Genomic DNA, 22,594 nt, shown 5'->3' on the forward strand with positions numbered 1-22,594 from the left:
GGGAACAGGGGCCTGCCAGCATGCAACTGCATGCTGGACAGGGCTCACCATTCCTCCCCAAAGCTGGCATTGTTTGCCGCGGCCAGTGACCCAATCTTTGACGCGCTGGACGCTGATCATTGAGGATGAATGCGTTAAGCGCTGATTAGCATGCATTTGCATGCTACTTGCGCTAAGAGCCCTGTTTAGCATGCATTTGCATGCTACTTGCGCTACGAGCTCTGATCATGGGTCGGCAGCAAACTCCGGCGCTAGTATGGCGTTAACAGCCTCTAGCACCAGAGTTTGCTTTGATCATGAGGGCCTAAGTAGTACATTGTACTACTGTTGTACTTGGGGCAATGGAGGGTTAAAGTGACTTGTCCAGGGTCACAAGGAGCTGCAGAGAGAAATGAATCTGTTTCCCCAGGATCTCAACCCACTGCCAAATATCAGGCAGCAGTGGGAATCCAACCCAGTTCCCAGGTCTGCAACCCACGTACACTAACCATTAGGCCAATCCTTCACTCTGGCCAATCCTCCTGACATCTGAACCTGTTTTTCAACTGATCAGTGGTAATGTTGTGGGTGTTCTTGTTGCTCTTATAATATTCCTCCTCCATCTCATTGGTTAATTTCAGTGCATGCCCATTTTCCAGCCCATTTAAAAAGAAAAGCCATTTTTTCCCATCTGCGGTAAAAAGTGGCCTGTGGTAGTATCTGGAATTGAGGATGCTGTAGAGGTGGGATTTTCAGCTCCTGTACAGAGAAAATCAGTTACTGTGCAATGGCGACAGCTAGTGGCTGGGTTTAAGGTTATGGAAGGATCCCTAGTGCATGGCCCATAAGAAATGTCACTGTAATGATTGGACAAAAGAGAGATGGGAAGGGATGTAAAACAAATAAATAAAAATCCCCAAGTAGCTGCAGACAAGGCTTTATGGTTTCAGTTGAGCTGAAACTCCAAAACCCTCCTAATCTTCAGTGCCACATATGTTAGAAAGAATACTGCTTTTATGTTTTTTTCAGGTATCAATGATGGTGCTGCCGCTGTTCTTCTCATGAATAAATCTGAAGCTAGTCGACGAGGTCTTGCTCCTTTGGCACAAGTGGTATCCTGGGCACAAGTAGGCATTGATCCTTCCATAATGGGACTGGGACCTATCTCGCAATAAAGAAAGCGGTACGCAATTTCAGCTTATGAGATGGTTATAGCTTATATTACTCAAACCGTATGACATCAGAACTGTCTTTGGTCTCCATATCATGCTGCTGGCGCAGACATTTACGTAAGAACATAAATGTTGCCATACTGGGACAGACCGAAGGTCCAACAGTGGCCAATCCAGGTCACAAGATCCCAAAACAGTAAAACAGATTTTATGCGCTTATCCTAGAAATAAGCAGTGGATTTCCCCAAGTCTATCTTAATAATAGCTTATGGACTTTTCTTTTACGAAATTATCCAACCTTTTGTTTAACCCGCTAAGCTAACTGCTTTTACCACATTCTCTGGCAACAAATTCCAGAGTTTAATTAAACATTCAGTGAAGAAAAATTTTCTCTTGTTTTTTAAATTTATTGCTTAGTAGGTTCATTGTATGCTCCCTCTAGTCCTAATATTTTTGGAAAGAGTAAGCAAGCAATTCACCTCTACCTGTTCCTCTCCACTCAGTACTTTATACACCTCTGTCATATCTCCCCTCAGCCATCTCTTCTCCAAGCTGAAGAGCCCTAGCCTCTTTAGCCTTTTGTCATAGGGAAATCATCCTATTCCCTTTATCATTTTTTTCACCCCTTTTTTGAACCTTTTCTAATTCTGCTATATCTTTTTTGAGATGCGATGACCAGAATTGCATACAGTATTCAAGGTGTGGTTGCGCTATGGAGCGATACAAAGGCATTATAATGTCCTCATTTTTGTTTTTCATTCCTTTCCTAATAATTCCTGACATTCTGTTTGCTTTCTTAGCTGCCATTGCACACTGAGCAGAGGGTTTCAACGTATCCTCAACAATGACACCTATATCCTTTTCCTGGGTGGTGACTCCTAATATGGAACCTTGCATCGTGTTGCTATAGTTTGGGTTCTTCTTTCCCACATGCATCACTTAGCACTTGCTCACATTAAACATCATCTACAATTTGGATGCCCAGTCTCGTAAGGTCCTCTTGCAATTTTTCACAGTCTTCTTGTGATTTACAACTTAAACAACTTAGTTATTCAAACAACTCTGAATAACTTTGTGTTATCAGCAAATTGTATTACCTCATTAGTTGTTTCCATCTCTAGATCATTTATAAATATGTTTAAAAGCAGCGGTCCCAGCGTAGACCCCTGGGGAATCCCACTATTGACCCTTCTCCATTGAGAATACTGACTATTTAACCCTACTCGCTGTTTTCTATTTTTTAATCCAGAATAGAACATTACCTCTTTTCCCATGACTTTCTGATTTTCTCAGAAGTCTCTTATGAGGTACTTTGTTAAATGCCTTTTGAAAATCCAAATACACAATATCGACCAGCTCATCTTTATCCACATGTTTGTTCACCCCTTCAAAGAAATGTAGTAGATTGGTGAGGCAAGATTTCCCTTAACTAAATCCATGTTGGCTTTGTATCATTAATCCATGCTTATGTATATACTCTGTAATTTTGTTCTTTATAATAGTCTGTACCATTTTGCTCGACACAGACATCAGGCTCACTGGTCTGTAATTTCCCAGATCTCCTCTGGAACCCTTTTTAAAGATTGGTGTTATATTAGCTGCCCTCAAATCTTCGTGCTTTGAAAATACACCTCTTAGTCTATCTTGAAAATACGCCTCTTAGGGCCAGATGCACTAAATTTAACGAGCGAGCAACGTGGTTTTTAAACTGGTTCTAGCCAGTTTAACGTGCCAGTAGTAAACTGGGACATGCACAAAAGGGTTCTCCGAGCCATTTCCCTGTCACGGTAGCAGCTAACGAAAACGGAATGCAAAAGAGCAAATTAGTATTATAATGTGTATAATTCGTATTACAATGAGATGCACTACCATTTTCCGATCCCCTCACTGTGGAAAACCTAACGGGAGGTCTGCACCTCTCGTTGGGGCTGCTGCAAGAGAATCAGAAGGAAAAAAAAACATCCAAGTGCTCGTCAGGGACGTCCAAGTGCCTAACACGAGCTTGACATCCTTCCTGCAGCTTTTGTGATGGGCATCTGGTAAGTTTCCTTCATCGAAAGGCTAGAGATCAACACTAGTACAGTGTAGACTAACCCTGATGCCCCTTGAGGTCTTGGTGTCAGACTACCTGCAGGCAGCGCATGAGCCTTCAGGATGGGCTGACCCGCTTCCAGTCTCCGCATTGCTGCTCTTGACACCACAGTTTCTTGCTATGCAAAGAACTATTCCATCTACTTCTGGAATGTGCCCATAAACTGCAACTTGAGAGACGCCACTGGGGCTCGACTGGTTCAGTCATGTCCTTCAGAGACATCTGGGATCTCACTTCCTTGGAGGCTGTTGCACACTGTCCAGTGCCAAGTAGGGTGAGACACCCTTACCCCAGGGGCACTTTGAGAGCACTGATGACTTTGGTGTCTCAAAGCTTTTGGTGTCATGCTTTTCAGGGAAGTGATACCAGTTAACTTGACCTCCCCTTGATGCTCTGCATTGGCATCGATGAGAACAACACGTCATCCTGAGGGGGAAGGATAGGGGAGGGGGGGGGCGGGGGAGGGAGGGAGGGAGGAGGGGAGAAAATGATTTAAAATCACTTGGTGATATATTTTGTTATATGTTGTATGATATTGGAAATCAATGCTAAAGAACAGTTGTGTTATCGTGTTATTTAATAAAAATTTTATAAATTTCAAAAGAAAAAAAAAAAGAGAACAAGGACAAATCCTTCCTCTTTGGGGGTGGGGGAGAGAAATTGGAGGATGCTCGCTTCTGACTGACTGTAACAAAGCTCAGTGTTGAAGGAGGTTAAGACCCTTTCGATGTTGATGCATCCCTAATGTCCAGATGCAGTTCCCGGAGCCATGGAGACTGATGCTCTAGATACAAACAGTAATGAACTGGACTTCTTGGTGACAAAAATCCTTTTGCTCTGCTTCTCCTTGCCATCTTCAAATAGTTTACCAGAAGAGGAATCATGATCAGCTCCTAGGCACTGCAGACACCAGTTATGGGTGTCTGTGATGGACATAGTCTTGTTGCCATGGGTACTTCCTAAAGCCACTGGAGCCTTTCTGCTGGGAAAGGTTGGGGAAAAAATATCTGAAGCAAAATCAAATGATTTGATGGTGAACAAAGTTATCCAGCAAGCTGCCCTGATGGCTGCAGAAAAATAAATCTTAAGAGACAAAAATTTTATCTATGGGAAAATTACTGGGACAAGAGGCCCTGTGCACCAGCCATGGCTCTGCTCCAGCAGAACTTACAAACTCACAGGAGCCTATTTCTGAAGAAAGCACTTCAGTTGACAAAAACATTATGTGAACTCACAAGAGGGCTATGAAGCACACGAATATTAATCCATGGAAAATCAGATTGACCAAGTGCTGCACAACAGCAGTAGGCAAAGCAGCACATCACGTGCAGTGCAGTGAACATAAGAATAGTCATACTGGGGTCAGACCAATGCTGCATCTATCCCAGTATCCTGCTTCCAACAGTGGCCAATCCAGGTCACAAGTACCTGGCAGAAGCCCAATTAGTAGCAACATTCCATGCTACCAATCCCAGGGCAAGCAGTGGTTTCCTCCATGTTCATCTCAATAACAGACTATGGACTTCTCCTCCAGGAACTTGTCCAAACCTTTTTTAAACCCAGATACGCTAACCACTGATACCACATCCTCCGGTGGTGAGTTCCAGAGCTTAACTATTATTTGAGTGAAAAAATATTACCTCCTATTTGTTTTAAAAGTATTTCCATATAATTTCGTTGTGTCCCCTGATCTTTGTACTTTTTGAAAGAGTGAAAAATCAATTCACTGTCTTCTACCCATTCTACACTTTATAGAACTCAATCATATCCCACTCAGCTGTCTGTTTTCCAAGCTGAAGAGCCCTAACCTCTTTAGCCTTTCCTTATGTGTTCCATCCTCTTTTATCGTTTTGGTTGCTGTTCTTTGAACCTTTTCTAATTCTGCTATATTTTTTATTTGGAATATTCTATCCATTATACATCACTTTATATTTGTCCACATTAAATTTCATCTGCCATTTGGATGCCCAGTCTTCCAGTTTCCTAAAGTCTTCCTGCAATTTTTCACAATCCACATGTGTTTGACAACTTTGAATAGTTTGTCATCTGTAAATTTAATCACCTCGCTCGTCGTCCTGCTTTCTAGAATGAAAGGTACTCCATGCTTCACCTCCATTGAGAAAAGTGGCCATTTAACCCTACCCTCTGTTTTCTGTCCAATAACCAATTCCTAATCCACACCAGAACACTGCCTCCTATCCCTTGACTTTTTAATTTTCTCAGGAGTCATGAGGAACTTTGTCAAGAGTTTTCTGAAAATCCAAATATAGTACATCAACCGGCTCACCTTTATCCACATGTTTATTTATGCCTTCAAAGAAATGAATCAAATTTGTGAGGCAAGACATCCCTTGGCTGAACCCATGCTGACTCTGTCCCATTAAACTATGTTTGTCTACGTGTTCTGTAATTTTATTCTTCATAATAGTTTCCACTATTTTTCTCAGCACAGAATTCAGGCTTACCAGTCTGTAATTTTCCGAATCATCCTGAAACACTTTTTAAAAATTGGCATTGTACTGACCACTCTCCAATCTTCAGGTACTACTGATCATTGGCGCCGACTCCGTGGGTGCTGTGGGTGCTCGAGCACCCCCAATATTTCCCCGCCGAAACCGGAAGTTCCCCAGGAGCCAGCTCGCTGCTCGACCTCTTCTCCCACTCCCACAACAGTCCTTCGCCTGCCCCTTGCCTTCCTGCATGCCGCCCATAACTTAAATCATCTTACCGGGGTCCCGGCGGCAGCAGTAGTGAAAGGCGAGCACGAGCAGGCTCGGCGAGTTGGCACTTCAGCTTGCCTTCCCTTCTCGTTGCTCTCAGCTCTGCCTCTGGTCCCGCCCTTGCGGAACCAGGAAATGAGGGTGGGACCAGAGGCAAAGCTGAGAGCATCGAGAAGGGAAGGCAGGCTGAACTTAGCGCCGACTCGCCGAGCCTGCTCGTACTCGCCTTTCACTACTGCTACCGCCGGGACCCCGGTAAGATGACTTTTAAGTTATGGGCAGCATGCAGGAAGGCGAGGGGCAGGTGAAGGACTGTTGTGGGAGTGGGAGAAGAAGTCGGGCTGGAACTCGAGTCGGAGGGAGGGAGGGGGGGTCTGGAACTCGGAGGAGAGGGGGGCCTGGAACTCTGAGGAGAGGGGGGTGAGGGGAGAGGGGGCAAGGGGAAGGGGACAAATGCACCACCTGTAAAAAAAAAAAAAAAAAAAAAGGCTTTGATTTATATTAATTCCTAAACCAGGCAAGGCGGCCAATTTGGCAGATTCTTATTGTCCCATCTCATTAATTAATGTTGACATTAAGCTATTATCAAAAATTCTGGCGGCCCATTTACTGTAGTTGGTGGGGGTCACCCAAGTAGGGTTGTTAGTGAAAGTCAATCTGTGGTCAAAGTCAGAAAGATTCTATTAGCTATGTGTCATTGTCAAGATCGTGAATTTCCAGCCTTGGCTCTCAGTTTAGATGCTTAAAAAGCCGTTGTGTATTGGGCTCATTTTTGGGAATTAGTAGATGGTTTTTGCAGGCCTTATGCACATTATATCCCAAACTGATTGCGAGACATTTCCTATCGTTCGAGGTACACGTCAGGGGTGTCCCATCACCCCTACTTTTCGTTTTATCATTGTAGCCTTTAATCCGGGTCATTGAGGGGGGGATGGGGCTATCCCTGGGGTCTCCGTTTTGGGTCAGCAATTAAAACTTTGGCTTTTGCTGATGATCTGATGATTTTATTAACCCAGCCTGAGGAGGCAGTGTCTTCCTTGTTGGGGATGATCTCTGAATTTGGTACTATTTCTGGATTCTCCTTAAATTTTCACAAATTGTGGCTTTTCCCCTTTTTCCGTTTGTGCAGACTGAGTGGAGAGGCCCTTTTCCATTTATTTGGGCATCTGAGTTTGTTAAATATGTTGGGGTTTATCTTCCAACTAATCTGTCCATTTTGTATGCCATTAATGTACTCCCTATATTGGAAGATACTTTAGGGAAATTATGTACTTGGGGGGAGGCCTTTCCTTTATCACTCTGGGGAAGAATTCTTCTTTTCAATATATTTCTTGCTCCTAAATGGTTGTATTTGTTTTAGATGTTGCATGTATTTCCAGGAGGGATGAAGGTCTGCTGCACTGGGCACTGCAGATATATTTTTGGCAGGGGCATCGGCCTCGGTTGTCACTTCATGCTCTTCACACCCCAAAGGCTCTGAGGGGCGGTTTATGGACCTTCTGAGCCTTCATTACCTTAATGTGGCCAGTGGCATGTCTTAATGACTGGTTTCACAACACTTCCACATTCTCTATCATATCTCCGGAGACTCTAATCTTGCCACATGTTAATTTCAGGAGTGTGATTCATACCAGTAGTTACTTGCCACCTCGGATTTAAAATTTTTTTAAAGACTAGCCGGCAAATATGGCAGTGGCTTTGTCACCAACATCACTTTTTTTGCGGCTACAACTCCTATTCTGTCTGTATGCGACAACCCTGCTTTCCCTCCGGGGCATGGACGCAGTGTCTTTGTATCTTGGGCACAATGTGGAATGGTTTACCCTTTTACAAGTCCTCACGGAGGAGGGAGTGATGAAGTTGTTTGTGGATCTTCAAAGAGAATTTTCATTATCAACTTGATATTACTTTGCTTATCTTCAGCTTAAGCATTATGTGCGCTCCCTCACTTGGACAGACCTTTTACAGAGGATGTGCAGGGGACCTTAGCAGATGCTTTATCTTTGGATGCACAATTGAAAGTCCCTTTAACGTTTCATCACAAGTTTTTGCAGGGCATGACCAAGGAGCTGGATTACGCCCATGTAGCTGCACAATGGCTAGCAGATTTATGGGAAACGCTTTCAACTCCGCAGCCGAGGGACTTTATTTTGGGAATCAATAAATACACGGTTTTTCACCAGGAAACTCTATAAAAATTTGTACTTCATCTATATATCTCTCCCTACGGAGCTCGTCATGCAGGAGTGACACTGGTGGGGTCCTGCTCAAAATGCCAAGCTGGGGATACTATGTTGGGACATGTTCTGGCATTGTCTGGTGGTGAAGAGGTTTTGGTCTCATCTTTTGACGTGCTATGTCATCTTTGGAATTGTATACTTTCGCAAAGCCCTTTTTGTTATTTGGAGTTCACTTTCAAGGGCCGCCTTTTCCCAAAGGATTTACAAGGTTTTTTTTTTTTTTTTTTTTGTGCAAGGCGATTTTGCTTGCCTTAAAAACTATTCTCACTTTTTGGTTGGACGCATCTGGTCCTTTTTTCTATCATTGGACATCCTTAATGATCACTCAGCTACGTATGGACTGTGTGCAGGTTTCAGACTTTGCACATGCCACTGGTTAACATTTCCATGCCACCTGAGAGCCTTTCTGGGGGACTTTGATGCCGAGAGCCTGTAGCACATTACTCAACATTTAGTGAATAGAGCATTTAGGGTATGAGAGTTGTGGGGAGGGGGTTGGTAGTTGGGTTGTATTTTGAAGAGTTGTTAAATGATAACATCTTGAGTTTGAACAGACCTGGAATGTTTTGATTTGATGTCAATAAACATGATTTAAACATAAATCAGTTTAGAATTGCTCCGTATCAATCCATGATACAACTGCATCTTTTGTACAGTTATAGAAAAAGGTACATAAAGGGGTAATGAAAATGATAAAGGTGATGAATAGCTTCTCCATGAAGAAAAGCCCAAATCCTGTTCACCCTTTCAGCTTGAAGAGACAGCTGAGAGGATATAGGAGTCTGTATCATGAGTGGAGGGAAAATATTTTACTCTTTCTGACAGGAGGAGGTGATATGCCTTAAAATTAATAAATAAAATTTTAAACAAAATAATATTTTTTTCATAATTTTCTGTCAGCAGACAAAATGGGCACGGCAGTTAAGGTAGCTGGGTTTAGATAAGTTTCTGGAAAGTCAGTAAACCAGTGATGCAGACTTGTGAAAGCCACTGCTTATCTGTGGCTATAAGCAATAAGGAATGCATCTATGCCTTGGGATTCTCCTAGATCATAGGTTCTCTAGCCAGTCATGTTTTCATGATATCCACAATGAATATACGTAGGTAGTTTTGAAAACAGTGGAGGCAGTACATGCAAATGTATCTTATGCATATTCATTGTGGGTATCCTGAAAAACTGACAGGCTAGGTGTGTCCCATGGACTGGGTTGAAAACCCCCTGTTCTAGATACTTATAACCTCAAATCGGCCATAGACCAGGATACTGTGCTGGGCAAGATGGACCTGTGGTCTGATCTATTACTCCACATCTTATATTCTAGGTTGAAAAAGCAAGATGGACCCTGGATGAGGTTGATTTGTTTGAAATTAACGAAGCTTGTGCAGCCCACTCTGTGGCAGTGATAAAAGAGTTGGGATTAAACTCTGACAAGGTAAGAGATGAGCTTTGATATTTAAAATCTTAAAAAGGGAAATGAGACTTGATATACCGCCTGTCTGAGGTTTTTGCAACTACATTCAAAGCGGTTTACATATATTCAGGTACTTATTTTGTACCAGGGGCAATGGAGGGTTAAGTGACTTGCCCAGAGTCACAAGGAGCTGCAGTGGGAATTGATCTCAGTTCCCCAGGATCAGAGTCCGCTGCACTAACCACTAGGCTACTCCTCCACTAGCAACATTCCATGTAGAATCCTGTCCTTGCAGATCAGCAACGCGGCCGCGCAGGCTTCTGTTTCTGTGAGTCTGACGTCCTGCACATATGTGCAGGACGTCAGACTCACAGAAACAGAAGCCTGCGCGGCCGCGTTGCTGATCTGCAAGGGCAGGATTCTACATGGAATGTTGCTAGTGGAATAGCAACATTAACATTCCATGTAGACTCTCAAATAGGGAAAGGGAAATGGGACTTGATATACTGCCTTTCTGAGGCTTTTGCAACTGCATTCAAAGCGGTTTACATATATTCAGGTACTTATTTTGTACCAGGGGCAATGGAGGGTTAAGTGACTTGCCCAGAGTCACAAGGAGCAGCTGCAGTGGGAATCGAACTCAGTTCCCCAGGATCAAAGTCCACTGCACTAACCACTAGGCTACTCTGCCACTCAGTCTAATATCTTTTTTTTTTTTTTTTTTGCATTTATATTGCTAGTAACGGTGGTGTTTTTCTTCCTTATTTTGTTCTTCATAACCTATTTGATTAGTACAAACTGAAAAACAATGCAGCATATTCCCCCACTTCTGAAGCTTCAAAATATGTATAAAAATAAAAATCTGCTGAGCCCCATTTCATTACAGATAGCACAAAGACTTCAACCCTATCCTTTATTAGCTGGAGGAAATACCATTCACAACATGAGGAATCAGAAAGCAATTAACAGGAATTTATCAGTTGTTTTTTAAAAAGTCAATATTAAAATTACATATTTATTTAATAGATATGTCATGTCCATTTAACCTTCTCAGGATAAAAGCAGCAGCCTATTTTCAACATCTAACCTATGGAAAAAGAAAAGGTTCTTGTAGTAGCTCTGTTCATCAATATTATAGCTAATTTTTCAAACCAGTGTTTATGCAAAGTCTGTAGCAAGTTTGAAAAAAACCAAGGGAAAAATGTTTAAGTTTTTCTGCAGATAAAATGGCTCAAAAACATCACAAGTTTAGTTTACAATTTTCTAATTTAGCTCCACCTTCCCAGCTGGGGGTAGAAGTTAGAGAGCTGCATGGGAACAGGGTTAGTGGGAATCCCGCGGGGATGGACCCAGGTCTGTAGGCGAGTCCAGTCTTGCCTCCACGCCCCTCCAGCCATGGGTGTCCTCTCCGAACATACCTCAGTACATCCTGTCGGTCTCTTATGGGCAGGAAAGATTCCCATTCTTTCCTGCCTGCTGCCATTGATCCTCTTGCTGCCACTGTTTTTCCTTAAAATAGCTGCTACGACTTCAAGCAGCAGCCTTGCCAGACTTCTGGACCACCAGGATATATGTTTGGGGAGGGTACCAACTGAGGGCTGGAGGGGAGGTGGATGAATGGAGTCATGCAAGGGGGGGAGGGAGCGAGGGGGCTATAAAAAGGGAGAGGGCTGGAAACAATTTTGATAAGGAGGATGTACATGGAGAGGGGGGAAGGGGAAATAGAGCACATGAGATAGAAGGGGATGGCGAGGAGAGGGGGACATGCTGCTCATGGATGGGAAGGAAAGGAAATGGGGACATGCTCATGGATGTCATGAAATGTGTATCTTTTAAACATTTTTTTATTTAGCAGAGTATGTAAGAAAATGTATTTATGTTACTGCTAGTATTTATAGAATCTGGCTTTCTTGGGGGGGGGGGGGGTGTCAAGATGACTGTGCGGCAAGATGTGGTGTGGTAGGTCTGGGTGGGCCAAGGGTGGGAATAGCGGAGATTACTGGCGGCAGGGAAAGGTTAGATTCCTGTGGGGATGGGTTACATTTCTGTCCCCATGCAACTCTCTAGTAGAAGTCCACACCTCTTTTAAAACCCACTTGTAGGATCCAGTTGTGTGAGTAAATAGCACTACTAAGGCATCCTTCTACTAAGGTGCACTAATGGATTTAGCCCATGCTAATGAACTAGTGTGCTTTAAAGGTAACATGCAGCCTACAGATATACAATGGGTGGCAATTAATGCGCACTAAATCCATTAGTGCACCTTAGTAAATGGACCCCTATACCTACTGTACCTCAGTGTAACTCACTTTTATCTACACTTTAGCCTAATCTCAATAAGGAAATAAATAGTCCCAAGCAACCACCACCAACTCTACCACTCAGGACAATGATGGCACTGTGCATGAGCTCTGTAAGAAAACAGCATGCAAGCACCCAACTTTGAAAAATGATTTCCTGTCAACAAACAGCATGTAATCTGGCACATAACTGAGTGACAATTATACAGTGCCTGCAAGGAACAGTTCTCCCAGAACTAGTGTAAAAGTTCTGATCATACACCACCCTTCCTCTGTGTGGTTTTCAGTCCCCTATTTTGTTTTGCTGCTTTGCTGAATAGATACAACCACCAAACTGTTGTTCCATATTTTTCAAGAAATTATTTTTTTTGAAAGCTTTTTTCATCATTGGCATGGTGAATGAAGGTCTATCCTTCTTGTAAAAAAAAAAAAAAAGGATCCAGAAATTCAGTCCCAGACGTTCCAGGTATCTCGTTTGTTTCATAACAAGCTGAATACCAAGAAAACAGAATCATGTGTTGCAAGAGCCTTGAAATAATGCCTTAATTTTCTTTGCAACCACTATGCAGTAGAGATGCGCCTACTTATGCAGAAAGAGCAGCTTGCTTTGTGGTTGTTGTCTTTATGCACATGCATATTAATATAAAAATGCAGATTCCTTGAGCTAGAGGATCCATGGCAAGTCTTGGTGGAGGCTTTCCAGTGTGATTGCATAGAACTGAACACAAATCAACTTCCCAAACCAATGACGTGCCAATGTGTGAATGTAATCGGAGTAATACACTACAGTGAAAACAGGTACAAATTCCTACTGTACTACCTGTACCAAGGAAAAAGCCCCACATGCTCACAGTGCTGTTATATCCCTTTCAGCAGGAATGGTGGTTTGTTTTTCAGCGGGTGCAGTCTAGAGAATATCAGTTTGATGGCAGTACTTCTGACCTTGTACAGAGCCAGTACAGACTGTGTTTAGCTCAAGCATGGCACAAGCTTTGGCACTGTCCTACCCGGTGCAAGACTCTTCACTCACTTTCCAAAGGGAAAACCTTTGCCACCCACACCATTGCTAGTGATAATGGCATGCTAGTCCACCCTATGACAAACAGTGGCTTCCCCATGTCTCTCAATAGCAGACTATGAACTTTTTCTCCAGGAACTTGTCCAAACCTTTTTAAAACCCAGATATGCTAACTGCTGTTACTACATCCTACAAGAAAGAGATCAGAGCTCAACTATTTGTTAAGTGAAAAAAAAATTTCCTCCTGTTTGTTTAAAACTTTTTTCATGTAACTTTGAGTCAGTGGCGTAGCCACAGGTGGGCTGGGGCCCACCCTCTTAGAGCTCAGGCCCACCCAACAATAGTACACGTTTAGCGGTAGCTGGTGAGGATCTCAAGCTCAGCCAGCTGAAGACTTCCCTCTGATGGTAACGAAAACGCTATTCTCCATGATACCGGCACCTGTGCATGCTCAGCTTTCAGCGTATACCTGCCATGGTGGAAAGAAGCATTTTCCTGCCAACTGAGATATATTTTTGGTGGGGGGGGAGAACACTTGGTGCCCACCCACTTCTTGCCTAGGCCCACCCAAAATCTGTTGTCTGGCTACGCCCCTGCTTTGAGTTCTATACCACTTAGGATTTTGTAGACATCAATCATATTTCCCCTCAGCCATCTCTTTTCCAAGCGGAAGAGCCCTAACCTCTTTAGCCTTTCATCATGAGAGGAGTTCCATCCCCTTTATCATTTTGGTCTTTCTTCTTTGAACTTTTTCTAATTCCACTATATCTTTTTTTTTTTTTTGAGATATGGTGACCATCCATCAGGGAGCAATACAAGGTGAGGTCCCATCAGGGAGCAATACAAAAACATTATAGTATTCTCAGTCATATTTACCATATTGTCTACACCACCACCAAGATCTTTTTCTTGGGTGCTGACCCCCAAGGTAGACCCTAGCATCAGGTAACTATGATTCAGACTATTCTTCCCAATGTGTATCGCTTTGCATTTGTCCATATTAAATTTCATCTGCCATTTGGAGTCCCAGTCTTCCTGCAATTTTTCACAGTCCATATGTGTTTTAAGAAGCTTGAAAAGTTCTATGTCACCTCACTCATTGTTCCAATTTCCAGATTATTTATAAATATGTTAAATAGCACTGGTTCTAGTAGATTCCTGCTGCATTCCACTGTTCACCCTCCTCCATTGAGAGAAATGGCCATTTAACCCTATCCTCGGTTTTCTGTCTGTCTTGTTCTTTTGTCCATCTTCTTTGACCAACAAAATTTAGCAAAACAGACCCTAGCTAATTTGACTTAGCCTTCTGTAATTATTGCTGTTATTAACAAACCGACTCTACAGGTTGAAGGTACACCAAACTTCATTAGCAATCACTTCTGCTAAAACTGCTTTGAAGGACAGTATAACCAGAGCATCTACTTGGTCCTTGCCTCATACTTTCACTTGAACCAGTCCTCCAGCAGAGAGGGTGCTTTTGCTGCTGTAAGGACGAACTTATCGTTGTGGTCCATGTAATTTCTTCATTTGATCAGGGTGCTTTTCAAGAATACAAAATTTTCTCTATAAAAGAATAACCCTGAGCTGGGCGTCATCTATTTATGTGCCCAACTACATCATTATTTTTAACAGAAAAAGAAATTCCTTACCTATAGCAGGTGGCCCTGCAACTTCATTCTCCTTCCACCAAAACTGATGTTTAGTAACAAAACAGATTAAAATTGCACTGGCTTGCGTTGGGCGAACATATACTGTTTAAGGCATTTTGTTTGTTGTTGCAGATTATTCATGGCCTTACATCTTGTCTATTAATTAGCATGGTTTCTAAGACTTTATGTGGTCATGCTCAATGATTCTCTGCCCTTCTTTCTTTAATAGTATGTGCTACATGAAAATATTAATACCATTGTCTTGGTTATTGTCAACCATAAATTAAATTCCTAAATTTTAGGAAAGCACTAAAGACAGACCTGTTCAGAAGAGCATACCCCACTGACCCAACATAAAAATACCGGTCACTTGCGACACAACATAACCAAAGACTGCAACGGACATTACCTGACTCTTCTACCCCCTTTCCCTCTCTAAGTTCCCCCCAACTGTTCCCTACCAAACATATACCTCATTATACCACAATATCACTTTGTATTACATAGTAACGTAACATTCATTCATACGATGAATTTGTTCAAACTGTAATTGGCTAACACCGTTAACGGTTATATGTAAGCTATATTGAGCCTGCAAAAGGTGGGAAAATGTGGGATACAAATGTAACAAACACAAAAAAAGGGGAAAAACCCGCTCTCGTTTGTGAATACAATAATATTATTATATGTTGCAGGTCTACTCTTACAGAGTGTGAGATGTCAAACAATGATTGGAAGAGACCTCAGACAGGTGAAATTACAGCACAGTTGCTGATACTCCTCAGACTAGAGGATCACTATAGATCAGTCATTGGTCTCAGCCCAACCTCCTCCCTTAATGTGGGAAAAATATTTTGTAAAGGTTTTTTTTAAAGACATATAACAGTAACATAACATAGTAGATGACGGCAGAAAAAGACCTGCATGGTCCATCCAGTCTGCCCAACAAGATAAACTCATATGTGCTACTTTTTGTGTATACCTTACCTTGATTTGTACCTGTCCTTTTCAGGGCACAGACCGCGTAAGTCTGCCCAGCACTATCCCCGCCTCCCGCTGTCCCACTCAATCTCGGCTAAGCTCCTTAGGATCTATTCCTTCTGAACAGGATTCCTTTATGTTTATCCCACGCGTGCTTGAATTCTGTTACCGTTTTCATTTCCACCACCTCCCGCGGGAGGGCATTCCAAGCATCCACCACTCTCTCCGTGAAAAAATACTTCCTGACATTTTTCTTGAGTCTGCCCCCCTTCAATCTCATTTCATGTCCTCTCGTTCTACCTCCTTCGCATCTCCAGAAAAGGTTCGTTTGCGGATTAATACTTTTCAAATATTTGAATGTCTGTATCATATCACCCGTTTCTCCTTTCTTCCAGAGTACACATGTTCAGGTCATCAAGTCTCTCCTCATACGTCTTGTAACGCAAATCCCTTACCATTCTCGTAGCTTTTCTTTGCACCGCTTCAATTCTTTTTACATCCTTCACAAGGTACGGCCTCCAAAACTGAACACAATACTCCTGGTGGGGCCTCACCAACGACTTATACAGGGGCATCAACACCCCCTTTCTTCTGCTTGTCACACCTCTCTTTATACAGCCTAACAACCATCTAGCTACGGCCACCGCCTTGTCACACTGTTTCGTCGCCTTCAGATCCTCAGATACTATCACCCCAAGATCCCTCTCACCGTCTGTTCCTATCAGACTCTCCCCGCCTAACACATATGTCTCCCGAGGATTTCTATTCCCTAAGTGCATCACTTTGCATTTCTTTGCGTTGAATTTTAATTGCCAAACCTTAGACCATTCTTCTAGCTTCCTCAGATCCTTTTTCATGTTTTCCACTCCCTCCCGGGTGTCCACCTATTACGTACAGATCTTAGTATCATCTGCAAATAGGCAAACTTTACCTTCTAACCCTTCAGCAATGTCACTCACAAATATATTGAACAGAATCGGTCCCAGCACCGATCCTTGAGGCAAACCACTACTCACCTTTCCCTCCTCCGAGCGAATTCCATTCACCACCACCACCCTCTGGCTTCTGTCCGTCAACCAGTTCCTAATCCAGTTCACCACTTCCGGTCCTATCTTCAGCCCATCCAGTTTATTTAAGAGCCTCCTGTGGGGAACCGTGTCAAAAGCTTTGCTGAAATCTAAGTAGATTACGTCCATAGCTCGATCCACTGTGTGCCAAAACACTCAAAGGACATAAAGTGCATAAAAACCACTTAGCTCAATGCAGCATCGGAAATGGGGTTCCCCGCTCAACGGACCCGTTTCACCAGAGGGGCTTCTTCAGGGGAAACAAGAACACCCGATCCAACAACACTGCTTAAGTGGCAATCGTGAAGTCATTCACTACTCTGTGTTGGAAAACATTCCAGTCTCTATGAATCCCTATATGAAAATTCCAGAAGGAAACCATATCTGCCTGGGCCAGTAGGGAGTGACTGAAATCACAGTTCCTCAATTCTAGTTGAGATCCAAAAGCGTTTTGTGCTGTGGCAGGTATTGGAGGATGTGTGTACAAAAGTCTCTATCCCCAATAAATGCAGCAAATAGTCTTTATTAAAATCTAAAACCTCCCAGAGATTTAAATATTTGTGCCTTGTTTTGCCTAAAAACAGCTGCGTCAGGGGCAACATTACCAGCTGCTGGAAAATTACAAACTTCACCACATTTGGTCTGGACCAGTGTAGTGAAGTTTGTAATTTTACACCGGTTGGTAAAGTTGCCCCCCTCACAGCTGTTTTCAGGTGAAACATGGCCATGTTGGGTACAGATGTTTAAATCTCTGGGCGCTTATGATTTTAAATAAAGACAGTTTGCCTTCTTAGATCTGCTTTTTGCTTTCATCCTACATGCTGGCTTTGGTGAAATGTTTGCCTTGTTGCTTTCTCACCTCCAATGTGGAACAGAAATGGGGGACTTTGTCTTGCATGGCAAAAATCTAGCAAGGGGGTGCCCCACTCTTGACAGATCTTCCAGACTTTGTTCTTAACCAGAGACCACTCCTGTCTTGTCTCTACCGCAAGGTGCCTCTAAGTGGGCATACCTTGTGAGATGGCCGCTGGCTGCTTCTTGAATGTGGTGCAAATCTGTCCCTCCCTGCTTGTTGCTGTAATATATTGCAATAGTGTTGTCTGAATTAGAATTTGATAACCAAACTCCAGAAACCTCTAGAGTACTGGTCCCCTTTACAAGAGCTCTACATCCCAGGTTTAATACATTCAGCATTAACACCTTTTGAATGGGAATTATTTACTCCAAATTGGGATTGAATTATCTACCAAGAACTGAAGAGAAATAGTGCCAGCAGTGTGGGTGCTCAAGTAGCCCTAGTATTAAGCATATGTCTTTTTTTTTTGTCCAAGGGGTAATTTAAGATTTAGCATCCCCCATCTTTTTCACAAGCTGGCTCCTATGGTGAGAGATAAGATGTCCTGAAAGTTTCCTGTGGCTACCGGCTAGTAAGGGTTCATTGGACTTGCCTCAACTTGAACTGTGGAGGGCATGTGGCCTAGCATTCACCAACTGACACTTGTGCATTTCTGCTGAGATAAGATCTCCTATTGCAGAAGAAATGCAAATGCTAGCATTTGCTCTAGTGGGGCTGCTATGAAATCCAGTTTCGGTGATGGGTTTAGCTATGATGTAGATAGTATGTAATGAACGCTTACAGCTCTAGCCGCTGATTATGTGCATTGATTCTTTTGTGCCTTCCTCTGATGTGTAGTTCACCATCCAGGCATTCAAGTAGGGAAACACTTGTAAACCTAGTCTACTTGGAAATGCTGCAATGACTGTTAAACATTTTGTGAATACTTTTAGTGCTAAGCTCAGGTCAACTGGTAGTACCTACCAGTAGTGTTGTTTTCCTAATGAAGTTCAGAAATACCTTATGGAGTTGGATGTATCTGTATGTGGACTTAAAGGACATAACCCATCACCTTTTGCAGAAGCTTTATTTGTGACATATTTGTGCAGGACACTCAGCTCCAGGATGGGACAATTTCCCTTTCAGGTGTTAGCAAAAAGTACTTGGACTAAAATACCTTCCCTTTTGCCCATGCTAGGACAGGTTTGAATGCATTCACCTGTACGAAGGAAGAAAATTCCTTCATAAGCAATCCCCTGCTAAGAGTTTAATGTTGAATGCTGTAGGTGTGTTTTCTAATTACAAACTAACCCTCCTGCACAATTTGCAGACTCTAACTTACTACAACAACAACAAAAAAATCCAGCGTATTTCCTACCACAAAGTTAACCAAACTGTTACATGACAAAGTTTTTGTTGTTATGGAACTAGTCAAAACTCTGTTGCTGACTGGCATCTCTATAGTTGCAGCAAGATCTGTAAGGTGGTTTGTGAGGAGCAAGAGGGAAAGCACAGTTGCTCTTTGCTATGCTCATCAGGCAGGACAGACACTCCCTCTACAAGCCCACTTCTCTCAGCAACCCCCATGCTAGTCACAGTGGTGTAACAAAAGCGGCATGGATCACATTTTCTACACTCCTTTCTCTTCAAGCCTGGGCCTAGGACACGGAAGCACTGGGGCCCTCCAATTTACTAAAAGCTTCCTTTCCTAAATAGACTGTCAGGATCATTTCTAAACCCCTTTGAGGCCCTGGTGGTGATGTGTCCACAGCAACCAATAAATGTCTCAAGTAATGGACTGATTAGTTTGAGCTGCTGCAACAGCAGCAGCTTTGTTTTTTACCACAGAGGACTGGGTGTTACATCCCTGGCCTTTATTGATGGCATCAGAAGCATTGATTTCCATAGCGCCTGGGGGCTGCATCAACAGTGAGAAGGTAAAATTATGTATAATCATACCTGATAATTTTCTTTCCATTAATCATAGCTGATCAATCCATAGACTGGTGGGTTGTGTCCATCTACCAGCAGGTGGAGATAGAGAGCAAACTTTTGCCTCCCTATATGTGGTCATGTGCTGCCGGAAACTCCTCAGTATGTCGATATCAAAGCTCCATCCGCAGGACTCAGCACTTAGAGAATTACACCCACGAAGGGACACTCTGCCCAGCTCACCACCGCCGAAACGGGGGAGGGGAATTAACCCAGCTCATCCCCACACAAGTGGGGGAGGGGAATCCGTCCAGCTCATCCCCGCGGAGCGGGGGAGGGACACCACACCCGCCGATGCGGGGGGATCTGGCTTATCCTGCAACCGCAAGAGGAGCTGACTGACCCTAACACCGCCGAAGCGGGAAGGGTACAAAGCTGCCCTACAGCCGCACGAAGCGGGAGGGAGTGCCGGCAGAATTTTAAGTCTCAATCCGGCCCCGTAAAACGGAGGGGAGAGGAATGCAGCAGCTCACTGTAACACAAACTCGTCTTAACTCTTGAAGAATCCAAGTGAAAAAAACTTGAACACGAAGTCTTTCTGAAGTAACTGAAGACTAAACTTGAACCTGAAATGCAACCAGAATAAAAACAGTACAGATATCTGGGAGGGGCTATGGATTGATCAGCTATGATTAATGGAAAGAAAATTATCAGGTATGATTATACATAATTTTACCTTCCATATCATCAAGCTGATCAATCCATAGACTGGTGGGATGTACCGAAGCAGTACTTACCCAGGGCGGGACATTGAAATCCCTGACCTCAACACTGAAGCTCCAAACCGGGCCTCCGCCCGTGCAGCCACAGTCAAACGGTAATGCTTGGAGAATGTATGAGCCGAAGCCCAAGTTGCCGCCTTGCATATCTCTTCCAAGGAGACGGATCCGGCCTCTGCCATCGAGGTCGCCTGAGCTCTCGTGGAGTGAGCCTTCAGCTGGATAGGCGGCACCTTCCCTGCGGCCACATAAGCCGCTGCAATGGCTTCCTTGACCCATCTTGCCACTGTAGGCTTAGCAGCCTGCAGACCCTTACGAGGACCTGCAAACAGGACAAACAGATGATCCGATTTCCGGAAATCATTGGTCACTTCCAAGTATCTGATGATGACTCGTCTCACATCCAGATATTTAAGAGCAGAGTACTCCTCTGGGTAGTCCTCCCTACGAAAGGAAGGGAGACATAGCTGCTGATTCACATGGAAGCGAGAAACAATCTTGGGCAGGAAGGAAGGCACTGTGCGAATAGTCACTCCTGCCTCAGTGAACTGTAGAAAAGGCTCTCGACATGAGAGCGCCTGGAGCTCGGAAACTCTTCTGGCTGAAGTGATAGCCACCAAAAAGACTGCTTTCAACGTCAGGTCTTTCAGAGATGCCCTTGACAAGGGTTCAAACGGCGGCTTCTGCAATGCTCTTAGCACCAGGTTGAGATTCCACGCAGGCACCACTGAGTGCAGAGGAGGGCGCAGGTGATTAACCCCCTTGAGAAAGCGCACCACATCTGGCTGCGAAGCCAGGGAAGCACCCTTCAGGCGGCCCCTGAAGCAAGCCAGAGCCGCTACCTGGACCTTAAGGGAACTGAGCGACAGGCCTTTGTCCAGACCTTCTTGCAGGAACGTCAACACTGAAGAAATTGGAGCAGTGAAAGGAGAAAGAGAGCCTGCTTCACACCACGCTGCAAAGATACGCCAAACCCTGGCGTAAGCAGTAGAAGTAGAGCGTTTCCTCGCTCTCAGCATAGTGGCGATGACCTTGTCTGAGAAGCCCTTCTTCCTCAGACGCTGCCGCTCAATAGCCAGGCCGTAAGACCAAAGGGGGAGGGATCCTCCATCACCACGGGACCCTGATGTAACAGGCCCTGCTCCACTGGCAACCGCAGAGGATCGTCGACTGAGAGTCTGATCAAGTCCGCATACCAGGGACGCCTGGGCCAATCCGGACCCACCAGGATTATCCTGCCGGGATGCTTTGCCACCCGGTCTAGTACCCTGCCCAACATGGGCCAGGGCGGGAACACATAGAGAAGCTCTTGTGTCGGCCATTGTTGGAGAAGAGCATCTACTCCCAGGGATCGAGGGTCCCATCCTCTGCTGAAGAAGCGCGGCACTTGGCAATTGGCCGATGACGCCATCAGATCTAGGCTCGGCTGGCCCCAGCGCTTCGTGATGTCCAAGAACGCCTGAGCAGATAGCTGCCACTCTCCGGGCTCCAAGGTATGGCGACTGAGAAAGTCCGCCTTGACATTCATGACTCCGGCAATGTGGGCCGCTGACAGCTGTTCCAGGTTCGCTTCCGCCCACTGGCATAGATTCATGGCCTCCTTGGCTAGAGGGGCGCTCTTGGTACCTCCCTGGCGGTTGACATAGGCCACAGCCGTGGCATTGTCCGACAGGACCCGTACAGGCTTGAACACCAGTACCGGGATGAACTCCAAAAGCGCCAACCGAATGGCTCTGAGTTCCAGGAGGTTGATAGACCACTTTGCCTCTGCAGGAGACCAGAGCCCCTGCGCTGTCCTTCCCAAGCAGTGGGCTCCCCAGCCCGATAACGAGGCGTCCGTCGTGACGACAATCCACTCTGGGGACACCAGAGGCATTCCCGCAGACAACTTGTCTGTCTGCATCCACCAGCTCAGCGCCTTGCGCACTGCTGGATCCAAGGGAAGACGCACCGCATAATCCTCCGACATCGGAGTCCAGCGCTGCAGCAGAGAGTGTTGTAGTGGTCTCATATGAGCCCTGGCCCAGGGCACTACTTCCATCGTGGCCGTCATAGAGCCCAACAGCTGCACATAGTCCCAAGCCTGAAGAGGAGAGGCTACTAGGAACTGGTCCACCTGAGCCTGAAGCTTGACAATCCGATTGACTGGCAGGAACACTCTGCCCACTTGGGTGTCGAATCGAACTCCCAGATACTCCAGGGACTGAGTCGGGCGCAGCTGGCTCTTCTCCCAGTTGATGATCCATCCCAGGGAGCTCAAAAGAGCAACTACCCGGTCCACAGCTTTGCCGCACTCTGCATAAGAGGGGGCTCGGATCAACCAGTCGTCCAGATAAGGATGGACTTGTACTCCTTCCTTTCGCAGGAAGGCCGCTATGACCACCATTACCTTGGAAAAGGTCCGCGGAGCAGTAGCCA

General features: G+C 44.5%; 1 protein-coding gene across 1 annotated transcript in view; it reads left to right on the forward strand.

The window, feature by feature from the left end:
- Window positions 1-22,594, forward strand: part of ACAT2 (acetyl-CoA acetyltransferase 2) — an 89,717-nt gene that overhangs the window by 56,036 nt on the left and 11,087 nt on the right. Inside the window, 3 exon segments of the mRNA XM_030198393.1 lie at window positions 1,009-1,143; window positions 1,146-1,162; window positions 9,526-9,636. Coding sequence (XP_030054253.1) covers window positions 1,009-1,143; window positions 1,146-1,162; window positions 9,526-9,636 — 263 coding nt within the window.

Source organism: Microcaecilia unicolor, chromosome 3, assembly GCF_901765095.1.
Source record: "Microcaecilia unicolor chromosome 3, aMicUni1.1, whole genome shotgun sequence".
In the NCBI taxonomy this organism is placed as follows: Eukaryota; Metazoa; Chordata; class Amphibia; order Gymnophiona; family Siphonopidae; genus Microcaecilia; species Microcaecilia unicolor.